This window comes from Cicer arietinum, chromosome 3 (assembly GCF_000331145.2).
Source record: "Cicer arietinum cultivar CDC Frontier isolate Library 1 chromosome 3, Cicar.CDCFrontier_v2.0, whole genome shotgun sequence".
NCBI classification, from domain to species: Eukaryota; Viridiplantae; Streptophyta; class Magnoliopsida; order Fabales; family Fabaceae; genus Cicer; species Cicer arietinum.
In genome coordinates, this window is record NC_021162.2 from 59,630,320 (window position 1) to 59,648,828 (window position 18,509).

Sequence of the window (18,509 nt, forward strand, 5' to 3'; positions counted from 1 at the left end):
TCAATGATTTTTTTTTAAATTAGATTTATTCTAAATGTGTACAATTTAAAGTTTGAAATATTTACATATGAATTTATGCATTTAATGATTTAAACAAATGATATTTTATTTAAAATTAATATTAAATGATAAAATCAAGCAACATATAGGAAGAATATTTGATGTTGAAATAATTATATTTATTGTAGAATGACTCAAAAAATATAATTGTTCGTTGCAGAGAGGTCATTTCTCAGTCGGAGTAAATAGAAAGGATCTTATGATAAATCTAGAGATAATTTCAATTCCATTATTAACGAGGATTCGGAATACAAGACTTGGTTTGTCACGTAAAACCTGTTGAGCAATGGAATGAGTCTAATCCAGTCCACACAAAAAAGGATAAGGTAGAAAAAAAATGGCTCCGAGTTACTCATTTCGTCCTAAATTATTTAAAAACAAATAATTACTTTTTATGTTATTGTTGATTCACTATCTCTAATAAAATTACAATTGGATCACTAACTTAATAATTAATAGTTTGTAAAACAATATTATGAGTTACTATTCTTCAATGAATTGACAAGTCGTAACTATATATAATTTATTATGAGTTTTTTTATGTTTAATTGATTTTTTTTAAAGAAAGTTTAAGCATTACATTTTGTATTTATTTTGTTCAGTTCTTAACGCAACTCATTGGGTTTGATCAGGTTAAGGGGAGAATTAGAGTCTAAAATTTGATCTAATCAAATATTATGACCGGATAAAAGACACATCAAATCTAACCTAACTCATCTTTTATACACCCTCAGCTCGTAGATTACCACGTGAATAGAATTAAGCTTAAAATCGATTGCAAATAATATAGATTATTTTTTATTTAAAAATTATTAATTTAATATTAATCATTCATGTCATCCCATAATTATTTTAATCTATTCATCTATATCTATATTTTTTTTCCAACCATTAATCTCAGTAACTAGTATTGTTAGTAATTTGTTGAAGGAGAATACATGACCTCTTTATCACTTATTTCTTATCTCTCCTAAATCACTAAGTCAATCAAGTCAATCTTATATTCTCTACTATTTCATTGTTATTACTTTATTGTCCATGCTAAACACAAATCGGGTGGTAGTTTAATAGTTTTCTTTTATGAGTTTGTAGAAGTTAAGAATAGTTTTTTCTTTTTTTTTACTCAAAAGTGAAAAATAGTTGTAAGTGCATAAGAATGTGAACTGCATTAATGTGTATTTTCAATTTCTATAATTATATTTAACCAATTTCACTCATTTTATTTAAAATTAACATTAAAATTACACAAAATTATTCATGATTAAAATACATTAACACAGTAAAAAAAAAACAGCTAGACAAGTAAAGAAGTGCCCATCTAGATGTTAGTAATCTATAATTGTAGTTCATATAACTAATAGATTAAATTTAAATAAAAGATAATTCAATGATGATTAAAGTTAATGGAGTTTTATCCTAAAATTCAAAATAAATAATACGTATCCCCTCTCGCTGAGTAGTTACAAAAAGTAGAAAGAAAAGGCAAATTCATTTTCTCTTATTGAAATTGATGGTATAGCGAAAGTCATAATATCAAATGTGATGTTAAAAATTTCTATCCATTTCCAATCAACAGGGCATAAAATGTAAAATAATTTGCATAACATTTATAATATATAAACAACATACCACTTTTAGACATTTTGATGGTACATGGTAAAGTATTCATTTGACATGCATCATTCCAACTATAGTTCATATCTCTTGGAAGAGAAAGAGAATACAAATGCTTTTGACAAACAACAACTAAAAAGAATTCAACCTATGCTAATTACATAAATAGTAAAATACCATGAGACTTTGACACATGCCAACAACACTTCATCTTTTAAGGCCTAAAACTTTACCATCACCATAACATGTATAAATATATATATATATATATATATATATATATATATATTTATATTCCACACTTTTCAAAAATAACTGACTCAAGAATAAATAAATCCAATGAATGAAAAAAAAAGGGGTTGATTTGAACAAAACCTATTTTCAATACTCAACTATATAAAATTTTCTCTTTTAGAAATTCTTGATTCCTTCCAGCTTTGTCTCCTTTGTGTTCAAGGAAAACCAACCACCAGAATGCTAACACCAGCAAGAATTGTTAGCATATACTTTTTTTCATAGCTGCATTGAATGAGACATGTACTGGAATATATTTATCAGCAATGAATAGCTGGAGGACCACAACAACATCCATCTACAACATCAAGGACACATTTTTCAGCGGCCCGGTTTTGCACGTTTCATTCCACTTGAATTAAATGGGGACACACTGCCACTTGGCCCGGGACTCTCTTCTCTGAAATTTGAATTCAGTAGAGCTAACTCGCGCAACTGCTGCCTCTTAATGAAGTCTTGGGACTCGTCCTGCGTATAAAACATTCACATCCAAGACAACAATTAAAGGAGATTAAAGCTGGATTCAAGTTTGGAGTGGTTTCAAAGGAATATGTTAGGAACATAGAAAGGTAAAAATGCTGAGTGACTGTGGCATTTTCAGAAACGTTTACAAACATAGTAATTTTGTTTTTTGAAATTCACAATGACACGGTTCATAGATACAGGTTGAATGAACATACCACAGGTTTGAGCAGTTCTTCTATGATTTCCTGAGCTTGTCTGAGCCTCATGTCAACAATATTAGCAGGTAAATCAGCCTCAATCAATATGTGTAGAGGTTCATTCAGATGCTCATAGCCTGGTCTTCCTCGTAATTTTTCTTCCTTAAGATTGAAAAATTAATAATAATCTCAGTTGATATATAACAAGTATAATCGAGTATACAAATCAATCACGAAATGCACCATATATTTTAGACATGAAAAGTTATGGTTATCTTCATTACCTTGTCTGGATCTTTTATCGATCCTTTTCCTCTAATATAAACGCGGCAACCAGTTGTAGCTTCTACCCGTTTCAAAGAATTGCCTCTAGGCCCCAGAAGTCTTCCAACAAAATTAAACTAATGCAATAAGGAGCAACATAAATCTATTACTTATAGTTGATTTGATAATAGAGCTTTCAATTCCAAAGAAAAAGAAATAAAGATATCTAATTTGGTAATAAAAATTTACTTTCTATAACCGATATTTGTATAAAAGCTTACAGTGGGGAATGTATCAACTGGAATTTCCAAACGCAATATTCTCTTAACCGTGAATGAACTCGGACTTGCAGGTGCACTTTGCCAGTCCATCGTCATTCCAGGTGGTCCACATAATCTCTGATATTTTAATTCAAATAAAGTGATGTTAATTTATAGAAGTTTAAAGTAACTATGTTAAACAACAAGAAAAATCGATAAGGTCTTTTGTTTAAAAATGAAATTCAACAAGCAACTGGCATTCTCAATCTGATGCACCAACAAAACATGAAATAATGTGACAACTCAGATTTATGCAAAGGAGGCACCAATTGACATCCTGAAGTTGTTAGCAGTACAAAATCATTTCACAACTTCACTTCATGCATAAAAACTTTCGTCCTAGTTTTTAGTCAAGTATGTCCTATGTCTAGTTTGTTACCATGATCATTTTGTCTAACAACAACACACACATAAAAATGAGTACTAATGATAGAGAACGTGTGAAGTACGAATACGGACGGATCCATAAATCAATTGAACGGAGGGCTGAAAAAATAAATATTAATCAACACACAGGTTTAAACTTTAATAATGTTCTTCCTCCTCTTATTTAACGTTCGTTGATTTTCAAGATTTTCCATTAATTCAAACTTATGTAAATGTTAGAGTATCTAAAAAATATATCTTCATATAATCTCTTCTATTATCTCCAGGGATAAGTTTCCATATTTCTTTATATATCATGATTTAGTATAAAAAATCCTATTGTAACATCCAGATATCAGTAGCAATATTATTTTATTATTTTGAATATTTCTTTTTTCCTCTACACCTAAAAGACCAACCTTGGAACTTCAACATGGTATCAAAGTGATATTTTCCTCCATGACTTGTCTTATTGCCGTTCTTCTACCAAGTTCCGTAAAATCAGAAACTCTAGCGTAAGTTGTAACATTGTCGTTATCTCCACACTGTTTTTCTTCTCAACAGTAATGCACCAAATTTGGCCATCTTTTTCTCTCTTCATTAATGCCAATGGTTTTTCTGTTTGCCGCTTACGCAACCAGTCTTTGGATCAACTCATCTCATTGTCGTGTCGTCTTTTGTTTATACTACAAGTTTGGCCCCAGAAGTTCCCAAAAAGCAGTATGGTGTTGATAGCACCAGAAAAGTAATATAACCCCAGTTATGACCTGGTTATGATTAATCTAGTCTAACCCTGGTTTTTGTCCCAATCATCGTTTCGTCTCCAATTTTGATTTTGACACAGCCTAGTCTTAGCTTTTGTTCTAGGCTTGTCACTAATATCAAATTAATCTTGTTACAAATGAATTCTTTTGTAACAAGATTAGAGTTTAGTAACCTTTAGCCTGGGGGTAAGTGTTAGAATATCTTAAAAATATATCTTCACATTATTACTCTAATATAAAATATGTGAGGAGTATCTATGATGATATGTTAAGTAAGTTTTCATATTTCTTCATCTATCATGATTTGTTTCCTTATTTAATTAGGATTAGGAGTTTAGTATTAATGTAATATGGACTACTAATTTACCATGCACAAATAATCTTACCTTATGCTATACCTATTAACTAATAAGGTTGCGTATAAATGTTCAAAGATCACTCTAGGGTATTTAGACACGTCTCATGGTCTTCTCCCTAGAAGGGGGTGACGCACGGAGCGGTATAAGAGTGACTCAGCCATTAATAGGCTGCTCCTTATTTGATTCACTCGGTGGGGCTGCCGACAAATAATCCATCAAAAGGAAGTAAAAGCTCATTTAGTAATTTTGTCTTTCATATTAACGTCAAAAAATAATTCATATCAATATAATTATTGTTATTCTAATTATTTATTTTCCTTCCTTTGTATCTCTAACTTCAACAATAGCCAAGCAAACCACTTTCAAGAACAAAAGAGTAGGTTTTCTAAGTGTTGTGGCATTAAACCTCGCCTTAAGGCATTGAATTACTATTATCATTAGTAGAGAATGAAAATAAGGATTTAGATGTATATACATAATTCAAGATTAACCAGAATGGCATCATGAAATCCATGTAGCCAAAGCTAATCGTGGAAATAAGGCTCAGTTGTTGTTGTGGAGGCTGAATACATGCAATAAGTACTATACGTCACGAGTTGAATACTTCTCACGTCACAATCCACCAGCGAGATAGATGATGAAATTTTAGAAAGAAAAATATGCATCTAAAACCATACAAATAATATAATAAAGAAGTTGAGCATATCAAGTTCCGATGCAACAATTAATAATTTTAAAGCAGTAACCTCTTGCTGAAGACTATTCCATGCGGCCATTCCTGTCCCGGAGACATTTGACATGAGGTTTGAAGAAGCCATGGGACTCGGACTTCTATGCTGAAGTCTATCAAAGTCACCAAAACCTTGGTTCGACAACATTCCAGAAACTCTTAATATTTCTGCAGATGTAAAACAGTGTAATCAGAAACCAATGCATACAGTTGAAAATCATAGGAAATTAATAAAGGGAGTTCATAAAAAAATCGAGAACCAAAGAGAGATTAAAGCGACAAATTGTGTCAAGAAAGAGAAGCCAAAGTCACTGCAGCCTTTCTCGGTTGTTAGCTGGAGATCGAACGACTCACATTTTCACTTCATCAAAGGACTTAAAATACAACTTGATATCTGAGTCGTCCGATCTTCATCCTACAACTGAAACCGCGACTGCCGGAAATGTCAATGACAAACACTCAAAATCAGACATTTCCAATTCCTTATACTAAGAACAACTTCAAGTTCATACTGATTATCATTAGTCAGAGAAGGGTTCAAACTAGCCGCCAAAAAAGACACCAAACAAGACTCTTGAAAATCACAAAACCTCACAACATGTCTCCATCAAATTTACCATTTTTTGAACAAAATTGACACTATGAAGGTACATTTCAATCCAATGTTCAAACAACATCAATTAAAGACAATTTTTTCATTTCAATTTTTATTCATTTCCACACCTAAAAAAAACACCAATATCAAGTGAAGTGAGAAGGGAATAGTGCCACAACAATGATACATGGCAGTGAAAGCAATCAAAGCATGATCAACAGTATCTAAGCCATTGACATGATCTCAGCACAAACATCAAACATAAACAACAACTTGGAAATAAAACAAAAAAATCCAAAAAAAAAAACATAGATCCACAAACACGAACAATCATGAACAGACCTTGATTCAAGAGGCGGCTGCATATAGGAAGCACTTGCAAAAAAGGTCCAAGCTTTTGATGTTCTGCCAGCAACTCTGATAAATATTGACTGCAAAAATAAACAAAATAAAAACGACCCTTTTCATTTCTAAATCAAAAGAACATAAATTTATTCAAAGCAAATCAAACAAACACAACTAAATCCAAAAAAAAATACTATTTTTATTTAATTCTTATTCAAAGGTTGCATCTTTATATGAAAATTGATCTGAAAGTAAAAGGAAAAGTAAGTATACCTGTCAACTTCAGAGTTGGTTCTAATCTGAGGAGAAGCTGCTCTAGCATGTGAGAAGTTTTGATTATACAAACCTGACATGACTGACTTTTTTGTTTAAGCTGCTTTTTCCTTAAGAAAATTGAAACCTCAAAAATGAAAAGGGTTGAAAAAGAAGGTTTAGTTGGTGCAGCAGTTGTTTGCAGAAGAGAAAAAGGAGAAACAGACCACCATCAATAAAGGGAGTCTGTAATAAGGAGAAAAAACACAAAAGGGTATGAATTTTAGCATAAAGGAAGACAACAATTTATTATTTTATTTATTTTCCTCAATTTCTTTCTCTCTCTCTCTCTCTCTCTATACTAGTCTTAATAATTTTTCTGTTTTTTTCCCTTTTTTTTAACTTATAAAGATAAATAATTATTTTAGTCTATAAATATCTAACATGTTATGATTATAATTTTTAAATATATTATCAGTTAAAAAAAATAGTTTTTTGTGTCATAGTTTTTTTTATAAATTTCTTTTACGAATAAATTTAGTTGAATTATATTGAATATATAAATGTTTCTTTTTGATGAAAATTTAAATTTATTGATTATAAAAGTCTAAAAAATTAATTTTTAAATATGTGTTTTATTATTCTGTCCAAAAAACTATTAATCAATTTGATTTTAAAATTAATGATTTATAGTAAGTTTAATTTTTAAAATTACTCACACGCATTTATAAATATTTTTCTAAAACTACGATTAAAATGCTTGACATATTTATTTAAAAAATAAAAACAATTTAGTGAGTAATATATTTCCTTGTCAGAAAAAATAAAATAATAAGAAAAATGAAAGAAAGTGTAATGGAAGATAAGTGGATATATTTATCTATATAAGGAAAGAAAGGTGAAGACAGCTAAATTAAGGTGGTAAAAGATAGATTTTGTTGTTGGTAGTTAAAAAATAAAAATAAAAATAAAAAATAAGTTGACAGAGGTTGGTTGAGGAAGTGAAGTGGTTAGTTAAGGGAATAATAATAATTTTAGAAAATGAGAAGAAAAAAAAAAAGATATAATAATGATAAAAAGGGTAGAATAGAAGTGAAGAGGTGGAGACGCGTGTTAGGCATGCAAGAGAATAAAAGGTTATAATGTAATGAAAGGATTTAGAAGTATTTTGTGGAAAAGAAAGATCCCCAAAATGTGATTATGAATGAATGGGTAATGATAATGATGTTTGCCAACGTACTCTTAGCTGGACCGTTATTCTTACTCTCAACACCCCAATCTTACCATTCACCAAACATTCAAAGATCTACTATTTTTTTATTTTAGACCAAATTTTTATTTTCAATTTAAAGGTCTACAAAATTTTGAATGACTAAATTCGAGATTCCTTTCACATAATTTATTTGAATTAGGGTTCGTTAATAGGTATTTTTTTTAATTTATATTTTTTTATTTAAAATTATCTATTATATTTCATATTAAAAATTATATATTAAAAAAAATTATCTTTAAAAGATCGCATTACAGTTTTTGCAAAGATAATTTATTAGATTCAGAGAAAAAATATAAGGGAGTTGTTAATAAAATAGAATTAAGTTGTTAAATTAGAAATGTGACCTCCCAAAGATAAATAAAAAAAAAAATTAAGACATTTTGATATATAATTTTTATTATAGGATACAATAAAGAGTTTTAAATAAAAAGATAATATAAATATAAAAAAAAACACATATATTATCAACTTTTTTTATAGTCTATATAAGTAGTATTTTAGTAAATATAGTGATTTTTTTAAGTTTATAATAATATTTTCATAAAAATATTATTAAAAAAAATTAAATCGGTTAAAAAAAAATTATTTATTAAATCAATATAATCAGTTTTATATAATATTTATTTTTAATTGTTAATTAAATCAATTAATTTAATATTTATTTGAACTTTTATTAATTTTAGATTTAAAAATATTATGATATGAAGTATTTGTATTAAGCACTATTTTTTTTGGAGATATTTTTATTAAATATAAAATTAATTTTTTATGGAGATTACCTTTGAATCGGTTCAAATTTGAATTTGTTGGTAATTTAATGAAATTATAATATATAATTTTACTTAAAGTATTAATAGAATTACGCTGAATTAATATATGCAGTCAAATTTTTATTTTGAGTGTCATTAACATGATATACATTATCTTGTATCTTGTAGATTACTTTACACACCTTAAATTGAGGTATATCACACTTTGAAGTGGATCTAAAAATTAGACGTCACAAAGACTTATGTAATTACATTAAAATCTTGATTTCATCAAAACTTTTTTATCATAAAAATATTTTAAAATACTTTCACATACAAATTGAAAACACCACTCTACATCTATTTATGATCTATCTATCTATATATATGACAGAGAAATAAAAAAATATTTTAAGTAAATAATTATTTATATTTTTTTAAAACAGTAAAAATATAAAAGAACTAGTTCACTCCTTAAATGCATATCTGATATTTTCTTCTTTCTATTACAATAATTCATTTAAGAGTCTTTCGTTAAGGTAACACTAATATGTATTTTTTTTAAATGTTTTCAAAAGTACAAAGTAAATAGGTCGTTATTTTTTATGTTTGGAAAAGGTATTCAACAAACTTTGACTCCCTTATATAAAGATATTCGCATCATAATTCACATTAGACGGTATGAATGCTCCTTGTTTCTTTTACTCAAGTATATTGTTCGATATAAAGCAATAGTCATTCCAATCTTATATTGTTTAACTTTCATTTTTAAAATATTTTTGTATATATTAACTTTCAAAAATGACAAGAATAAATTTATCAATTAACTTAATTAATATTAATTTGAAATAAATTATATGTAAAAAGAGTATTAAAAAGTTGATGTATTTGATATTAATTTCTAATGAAATATATCAATTTTTTAAATTATTTTTATTTTATTATACAAAGAATAACTCTGAAAAATGACACAAAAATTTATTTATATATGAACCTAAAAATTTGACAAAATGATTACTTATAATTCATTGTTAAAGTGGCCTTTAAATAAGTTATAATTCTCATTTATTTCCACTAAATCCACATATAAATATTTCATTTTCCTCAAAAATAAATAGGAGGACTAATTTATAAAAACTATATTTAGAAGCAAAAAGTGAGTTAATTAAGTGCATTGCAGTTAAGATTAAGATTTCTATATATTAAAGAAAAAATATAATAATATTTAAATTATAATTCAACTAACAAATATTATCAAGTTAAATTTCATATTGAATTTCAAATTGTATGCATTAAATACAAAAATATTTACTGTATTATTTAAATAAAGAAAACAGAATATGCATGTGTCCACGACCAAAACGAGACAGTGCAGAGTGGGCCAATATTTAATTGGAATGATTCACTTCTTGTGACTCAATTGGCCTTGTATAAGAAGAATCCTAAGATGTTTTGTGCAATAAAATAGTAAAATGGGTTTTATTTTGGTTTTTTGTCTTTGGTTTTGATCCCTTCTCTTGCATATATGATCATTGATCAAGTTTGCATTGAAAAAACCAAAATACATAGAAGGGGAGAAAAAATCAATAATTCGAAAAAGTTGCATCACAAAATAAAAAATAATTTGAAAAGGTTAACAAAATGGGACAAAAATCCCTTACTTTTGATTAATTGTTCTTTGACATCTATACCTAATTACCTATATATATATATACATGGATTTGGTGTGGTTTTTTTCTTCAAATTTCATCATTTATTTATTTAAACTACTTTATTTACAATTTTATCTTTCTATATATTTATTAAAGGGGCATATTAACAAGTAATAAATGTCTAATACAAGTGTTTTTAAGATATTTATTAAAGATAAAAAAAAAAATTTAAAGAACTTTTGAATTGAAACTTTAAATTTTTTACAATTTCAAAGTATAAAATACATAAGTTTTAATATTTTATTTTCATATTTAAGGTCTTATTAATCATCCTAATGATATTTATTAGCATTTTCCTTTATTTCAATAACTAAAATTTAATTAAAATCTATGTATAACTATATCTTTATCTTACATAAAAAAAGAACTATATACTTACCTATATAATAGAAATATATGATTTTGAAGTAGTTTTTTCTTTCAATTTTATCTTTATTTAAACTACTTTATTTATAATTTTGTTTTTTAAATTTAATTAAATGACTAACATTTTAAATATATTTATGTCTATTATAATTTTAATGTTTTTATCAATAATATTGAACATGTAAACACATTAATTTTAATTGAACCTATTTTTTAAAATAATATTAATTCATTTAAATTGGTAGAGTATATCATATAAAAATACAAATTCAACATCACTAAAAACGAAAATGATGAATTTATGAATATATTCACGTCATCTAAGTTAATAGCATATAAAACGACACAATATTTACAAATAATGTGACAAAATCAAAGTAGTCAAAATATCCATATATTTTTATCTACAATGTTGACATTTTAGTCATTTATTGAATTAATAATTAATCGAAATTGATATGTTAATATGAGTCAAACAAACATCACAACAAAATAGAAAAATAAAGAATACTGATTTAAAATGAAAAAAAGACTAAACAAAAATCTGATATATATATAATCGACTTATTTAGTTTCAAAGCTAGAGAAAAAAAAAAGCATATGAATAGTTCTTGGCCAAAATCATTCATTTTTAATGAATAAAAGAAAAATATTTAGGATTAGCATTTTCTTTTTTTTTTTAATCAGGTCAACATGTAAGTAATATTTAACATAAAATTGGCAAAGTAAAAAAAATAATATAACTCAAATAATTATAGTTAAATGAGAAGGGGGGAGTGGATTAGAGAGGCACAACGGCATAAAGTCAAAGTGTGGAACAATAATCCCAACTAACTATGCTTTATTTCCAAAACAATAGGATGACACAACAAAAAATGTCTAAACAAAGTTTGCCTCCACTCAAGTATGACAAGATTCTGACAGGTCATGCATGTCTTCTGAATCCAAGTAGTTGCGCTCACAAACAAGTACCATCACTAGTGGAATAAATTAACAATTGATTCTGACATTTAGTATTAATTTCATTTAACCTCTAAAATTATTCTTGTGAAATTTTTTAAAAATTATATATTATTTTTAAAATATAATAAATATTATCATAATCAATTCATACAATTACGAAATTTTAATTTAATATATAATATTCAATTTAAATATTTGATAACTGAACTAAAACTTAAAAATTTTAAAAAAGGTATATTCTTTTCATTTAGAAATGATTGTCATTTAAAATTTTGTTTGTATAATATAAAATGTAATAAATAGAAGAAAAAAATAATTATATTATCAAATTATTTTTATTAATTATTAGTCTGTTTTTTATTATCATAAATATAAAATAGGATTGGTACTTTGAAAATAATGTATTGCATAGTAAGAAAAATATTGTTGGTAAAATCCTTAATTTAGTAAAAGAAAAGTAAAATCCTTGAATTTGAAAATGAAGTAATTAAGGAAAAATATGACGTTTTTGACAATGGTGATAGAAAAGAAACAAAGTTCTACCTCAGGTTTTCTGTTTCCATCATTAAATCTCTTCATAAAATGACATATTTATAATCACCAATGAAACATAATGTTATGATTTATTGAAAATATCATGTTTTATAAATATATAAAATTGTAAAACAATTAAAAATTATGTAGTCTCACATAAAGTTTATTATTAAAATTAATGAATATACATTAATATTCCACCAGTGGTAAATCAGGATAAGATCTTTAATTTTACTGAAAACATATGGTTTTTCAAAATGAAGTACAAAGCACAAATCGCCTTGTTCATTAAAGAGAAAATAATATGCGGTAATTGGCTTTAAATTGGGTTACTTTATTTAAAAATAAAGGGCCGAAATTAGGAAAGGCCCATAAGCAGAAGGTTATACTGGGCTTGAATGGATGAAAGTAGAAGGAATTAACTTGCCACCCCTTCACTTGATTATTTCACCCCTATATTTTATTTGAAAAAATCGATATACTTCTTTAAATTATATAATTTCAAAAATTAAATTTTATGTAATTACGAATTATTGCAGATTGAAATGTTTGGAACTCATTTTTTAATTTCAATTTTTTGTCAAAAAAACTTCTGATTATTAATTTCAAATTTTTGGATTTTTTTTTCCTTCAAATCTTAGGAATCAAAAATTACAAAGAGCTTGAGTTACAAAAATGTTCCGAACCAAAAACATATATTGATAAAATTGTTAGTTCCAAATTTTTTAAATATTGAAAAATTCGGTATTTTGTATTTTTAGATTTAAAAATATTTGGAATATTAATTATATTCCAATTTCTTTAAAATTTAAAAGTTTTATTGTAAAAAAAGAGTTTTGAATATCAAATATTTTAATTTTAAAAAATTCTGAATTTCTGTATGTTCCGAATTTTTCAAGTACTCACTTTGTGCTTCGGAATTGTAACAATGCCAAACGAAAAATTCTAAAAATTTCAAGATGTTTTTTATGAAATTTAAGAGGACAGAAATGGAATTTATAAAAAAAAATGTAGGGGTGGGAGCACTAAATACACTGGTGACAAATAAATTCTTGTGAAAATAAAGGCGGTTATTTTCAACTCACTTGTTATGTTTTAAATACACAATTGAAAGCTAATTTTTGGTAAAATGTATTTTTTAAAATGGCGCGTGCACTTATGGAATTTATATTTAAGTTTACTTTTAGACTACATCAAACCAGTATGTTTTAAAATGTGTACATCTTAACTCGTATTGGTGTGACAAAATTTGTCACTTCAACATATGTAAATGGGTTTAATCTCTCATTCATGTCTTCTTTAAACCTGCTTCAAATCTTTAAAGTAATTAGTTTATGTAGTTGTGCACATTCAGATCTTTGAGAAAAAGTTCAATGTTATAATACTACATAACAAAAATGTAGAGCATCAAATGCATTTAATATACCACGTAAGTAGAAAGAAAAAATTTATACCATAAGTATAACTCAAATGGTAAAGATTACGAAGACATTTGATATGTTTAGATACAAATTTAAAATTGGTAATATCTTCTTCTCTCTCTACATTTAGTATGTATTTCGAAGCTAGTTTTTTTGAAAAGAAAATGTCTCAATTTTAGACTTTTTAAAGTCAACACAATGTGTAACATACTCAACAAGTTTCTTCATCTACTAAAAATAAATGCGTGTGTGATGTAAAATGTTTGTTAGTGACATTTTACCTATTCATAGCTTCTTTGCAGTTTGACAACATAAAATATCTTCTCTATTTGCCACATTCTTGGATGTCATGGTTTCTATAAGTTAGAGGAAACCAAAGAAAGAAAATATCATTTCAAAACCTCACATTACTTTGGGAAACCTAGATGATTTTGTGATGTCTATATTTTACCTTTTATCTTCTTTTTTTTAATTAAAAAAAAAAATCCTTGCTAGTAGCTTGTGCTACCTTTTTAAACAAAATGGTTTTTCAATAAACATGTTATAAATATTTTACTATGATTAATATTGCTTTGTGTGCTGTTCCATTATACATATATTATGCCTTGGATGAGTTTTTGGTTCTTCAACTTTAAGTCTATTTGTGGAATTGCAGACTCAAAACTCAAGCAAAATACTTGAGCTAGATGACATAAAAACTATTGATTATTAGTTGACTAGTGTTGGTGGTGCTGTTTGGTTGGTAGGTGGTGCTCTTCTTTGTTCTGTTTGGTTATTTACTACTATTATTATATAAAGATTGAGTGGTTGACTCATACAAATAATAATGAAATAATGGCTTTAGTTGTATTTTATTCAAAGGAATTAATGTAGCTTTGAAGACTATAGTATACTACAAATTTCATGTGCTATAGGAGAAAAAGTAGTAGTATTAAATATGATTTGGCATTTGTGTTGTTTTGATGGCTTCACAGATGAAAAGTTATATGGCACAATAATAGTATTCCTTCCCATGTGCTGTCATTAGTCTTTGCTGTCAAAACTATGAAGATTTACTTCATGTATTGATTTTGTTGCCTGCATTACAATTACAATGTCCTTTTCAGTTGTAGATTACCACTGAAATGCCAGCACTCAGCATAAGAAAAATTATAGTATTTATTTATTTAATCATCAATGATTTGGAGAGACACCTTAAATAAGTACTTTATATTTCTAATTCTAATTCTAATTCTAAGCCGTTAATCATTATCTTCTCATAATTTATTTTCTAAGGTCTATTTGGCTTCAGAAAACTTTTTCTGTTTTCATTTTCAGTTTTTGTAGTAAAACTAAAAAGTCTCTCACTAATGGTGAAAATAATAACCTTTTTGTTTTCACTTACATATCATTGGAAACTGAAATCACAGTGAAAACAAGATACTCTTTTGCAGTTAAAAATGAAGACATAAATTGTTTGCAAACAAACAAATTTTGAAGTTTTTCTTTCCATTTTTTTGTTATGTTGTGTGTATAATTAACTGGAAACACTGCATCAGACAGAAAATCCAGAGAGTCCAAGCAAAAGAGTTCAGAATGAAATTTCAACAAGTGTTTCACAGGAGCAAGGTTATGAAATCGAGATTTCGAGTCTTTCCCCCTCACATAAATGAATTAACAGAAATGATGAAAACTGGTGGCTGATCAGTGTGACCACAACATTTATATCACAAGCTATCAACTTTAAAAACCATGTGAAAAGAAAAAGTAAAGAACAACTTCAACAAGTAGATGCTAAAGTTTTTATTCATTATCAATGGAACATGACCAAATTCATGGCATGATGATCAACACTTTTTACTACTAAATTCACACAACAATGAATCATGAAACAAAACAAACAAACAAAAAAGATAAATAATGTACAGAAAGTTCCTATGTGAAACAAACAATGAAAGGAAGTGGCACCAAAAGAAAAGAAAAGAAAGGTGTGATTAGAAGAATTTCTGATTACATTAAAATAACTTGAATATGAGTGGAGCTGAAAATGAAGTTGTGCAAAAAAATAGTGTCCTATGAAGCACAGACACACATAGATACAAGACACGACACTCATATAATGATATTGACACCCATAATAATTTGAGGCAATAAAAGTGATTGAATATAACCATATGTCTCGGCGTCATTTCGGCGTCGTCACATCTTTGATCTGAAGTGTCAGTGCTAGACAAATAGTGTCAAGGGGCATATTCATGTTCAAGTGTTGGTTGTGTTCTTGTAACTGTTGCAGCAGGTGCTTTTGTATCACCAATAGAAGCCATTTGAAGAGTTTCTCCTACATCAGCAGCCCTTTCCATACTTTGCATTTTCTTCTTGTGTTTGTATTTTTTTACACACAAAATTAGAAACAACACCACCACCAACAATACTAGTCCCCCAACAACAGAACCAACAATAATCCACACTTTTTTACTCTTCTTTTTCTCACCTTCTTGAGAAGGTATAGCAGGAGAGACAGTGGATTTAACCACTATAGAGAAATGTCCTTGTTGTGAAGTAGAACATGTGTTACCTTTTTTCACATTGCTGAAATTGGAAGAACCTTGCAAATCAAACCAAACACATTTTGCAACAGTGCCATGAGGAGGTGATTTAACATCTTGAAACTTAACCAAAATCGTGTCACCAGAAGCATCTACATCAAGTTCTGATAAATTTGTAGCTGACAAATTTGAACCATCATAAGCTAATAGTCCTAAAATTGGTGCCAAGTAAGTGTAATTAGGCAAAGGGTAATACCTATTTGACCAATTATTATCAAGATTTTGATACACCAAAACCAATCTTTCAACATAAGGACTCACAATTAGTCCTTTAGGAATATCAAACTCATTGTACATGTGAAAACCTTTTCTCCTTAAACTTCCACTTCTTAATCTTAATGATGAAACCTTAATTCCAGTTAAATTTGAAGGAAGTTGAGTTGCATTGTAAATGGTACCTGTTTTTGGATTCACCAAAGCCTTGTAAGCATATTGTTGAAGAATTACATCTAAAGCCTTTGCTTCCTTATTTGAAGAAAGTTGAGCCTTAACATGAGGAAGTGATTCAAAGCACATAAGAACAAGAAGAAAAACAAGAATCGCTAAGCTTGGAAAAGGAAGCTTCATGGATGATACCCTTTGATTATTTTTTGACAACTCAGCTCAATGTGACCGATATATTCACCTTATTGTACTGAGAGATGTGTAACTACTCCAATACAATATATCAAATATGAATAATTGAGAATCAAATTGTAACTGAAGAAAATGCAATAAATTTCTTCAAAAGGGGTGTTTAAAAATTGAAACTTGGAGGCACGTTTTGGTTTGTTAAGGAAAAATATTCACTTGGGGTTGTAATATTAAAGCAGCTTTGAAGATTTCAACCGTTGCAAAATGGAACTCTTTTTCTCTCAAGAAGAATCCTTGTAAAAAGACAAGGCCAAATAGGTAAAAACTCACTCAACACTTCACAATCTTCTTCTAGTTCTACTCTTCTACGCATTTCATTCTCTCTCTCTCAACAAAACCAAATCTTGCTAGCAATAAAAGCAACAATTGAGAGAACAATAAAACATGAAGAAGCTGAAATAATCAATAGTTCTTCAAATTGAGATTCTCAGTGGCAGATCCAACACCCTTCTGAGACAAGGCAGACAAAGATAACTATTACCTTAAAAAGGTGTTTTCTTTATAAGTATTTCAGCAGCTGTGTCACCTAATTATCCTTGAACTCAAAAAAAACACAAACAACACCAAAGCTTCAAACTTGAGTTTCATCTCAACCAACAAAACAAGAAGGGTCGGTGTGGATAGCAATAATCTTCAAGAAAATCATCTCTTCCAATTTCCTTGTGGCTTTAGTAGACTTCAATTGGATAAATCTAATGGATAATGACTGAGAGAGACATTGGAAGTTAAGTCCTAAATAATGATTGATGATACTATAGTGGATGCTGATGCTGGTTTCATTTATATTTTCAACAGTGAATGTTTATTTCTGCTGTTTCCATAGCAAATGAGATTAAAATGGAAGAGGGAGAGAGAGAAAGAAAAAAAAAGAGTTTTTTTGTGTGAAATAAAAAAAAAGCAGCTGGTGTTGTGTGACTTTTATGAGGTGTGAGTGAGTGAGAGAGAAAAGAGAGTGAGTAGAGAGAGAGAGAGAGAGAGAAGTTACTATAGTGATAAAAATGGCCAATGGGGGGCTCACAAGCCAAAGAAGAAGCAATAAAAATAGTGATGATGATAATAGAAGACAGAAAGACCATGTGTGTGAGTATGAGATAAAAGGAGAAAGAAAGTGGAATGGGAAACAGAAGGAAAGTGTATTTTGTTCCTAAATTAAATGTTTTATTTTTTTATTTTATTGTAAGGTTTTTATAATAAAAATTTAGTATCACAACTTCAGTCCAACTTAGGAAAAACCAACGAATCATTTTCTTTGTATGAATGCACTTATCACAGATTGAACTTCCAAATATCTAGAGTCTACTTTTATTTTTAATTTTACATGAAATTATTAGAGTAAGTTTTACTCCCTCCATCTCACAATATAAGTAACAATGTGTAAAAAATTTATATATAAAATTAAAAAAGTAAATATATGTGTTTAAAATTTTGAACTATATAAGTTCATTTTAAAGATTTTTTTTAGAATATATTCTTTTTTAATATCAAAATGTCTCACTCTCAGTTTTATATATCAAATTGTCCTACTTTTTTAGCCTAGTAGAAAGTCGCTGATCTAGGAGACGACCTCTTACTAAGGTTGAAATTTTTTTAGGATCGTTTTATGTATTATTATATGAATTTAATATATTAATAAATAATTAAAATAATA

At 27.7% G+C, this 18,509-nt stretch overlaps 2 protein-coding genes across 2 annotated transcripts; both read right to left on the minus strand.

The window, feature by feature from the left end:
• Positions 1–1,675: 1,675 nt before the first annotated feature.
• On the minus strand, positions 1,676–6,926 carry LOC101508311 (KH domain-containing protein At2g38610-like). The gene is made up of 7 exons (XM_004492536.4): positions 6,647–6,926; positions 6,371–6,459; positions 5,450–5,601; positions 3,176–3,292; positions 2,915–3,031; positions 2,649–2,792; positions 1,676–2,436 (listed from the first exon to the last, which is right to left on the minus strand). Exons 1-7 carry the CDS (start codon positions 6,724–6,726, stop codon positions 2,290–2,292), a joined length of 846 nt encoding a protein of 281 aa, XP_004492593.1. The 5' UTR covers positions 6,727–6,926; the 3' UTR covers positions 1,676–2,289.
• Positions 6,927–15,401: 8,475 nt separating this feature from the next.
• Positions 15,402–17,978, minus strand: LOC101508628 (uncharacterized). Its single transcript, XM_004492537.4, has one exon. The coding sequence runs from the start codon at positions 16,793–16,795 to the stop codon at positions 15,863–15,865; it is 933 nt and encodes a 310-aa protein (XP_004492594.1). The 5' UTR covers positions 16,796–17,978; the 3' UTR covers positions 15,402–15,862.
• Between the last annotated feature and the right edge of the window lie 531 nt (positions 17,979–18,509).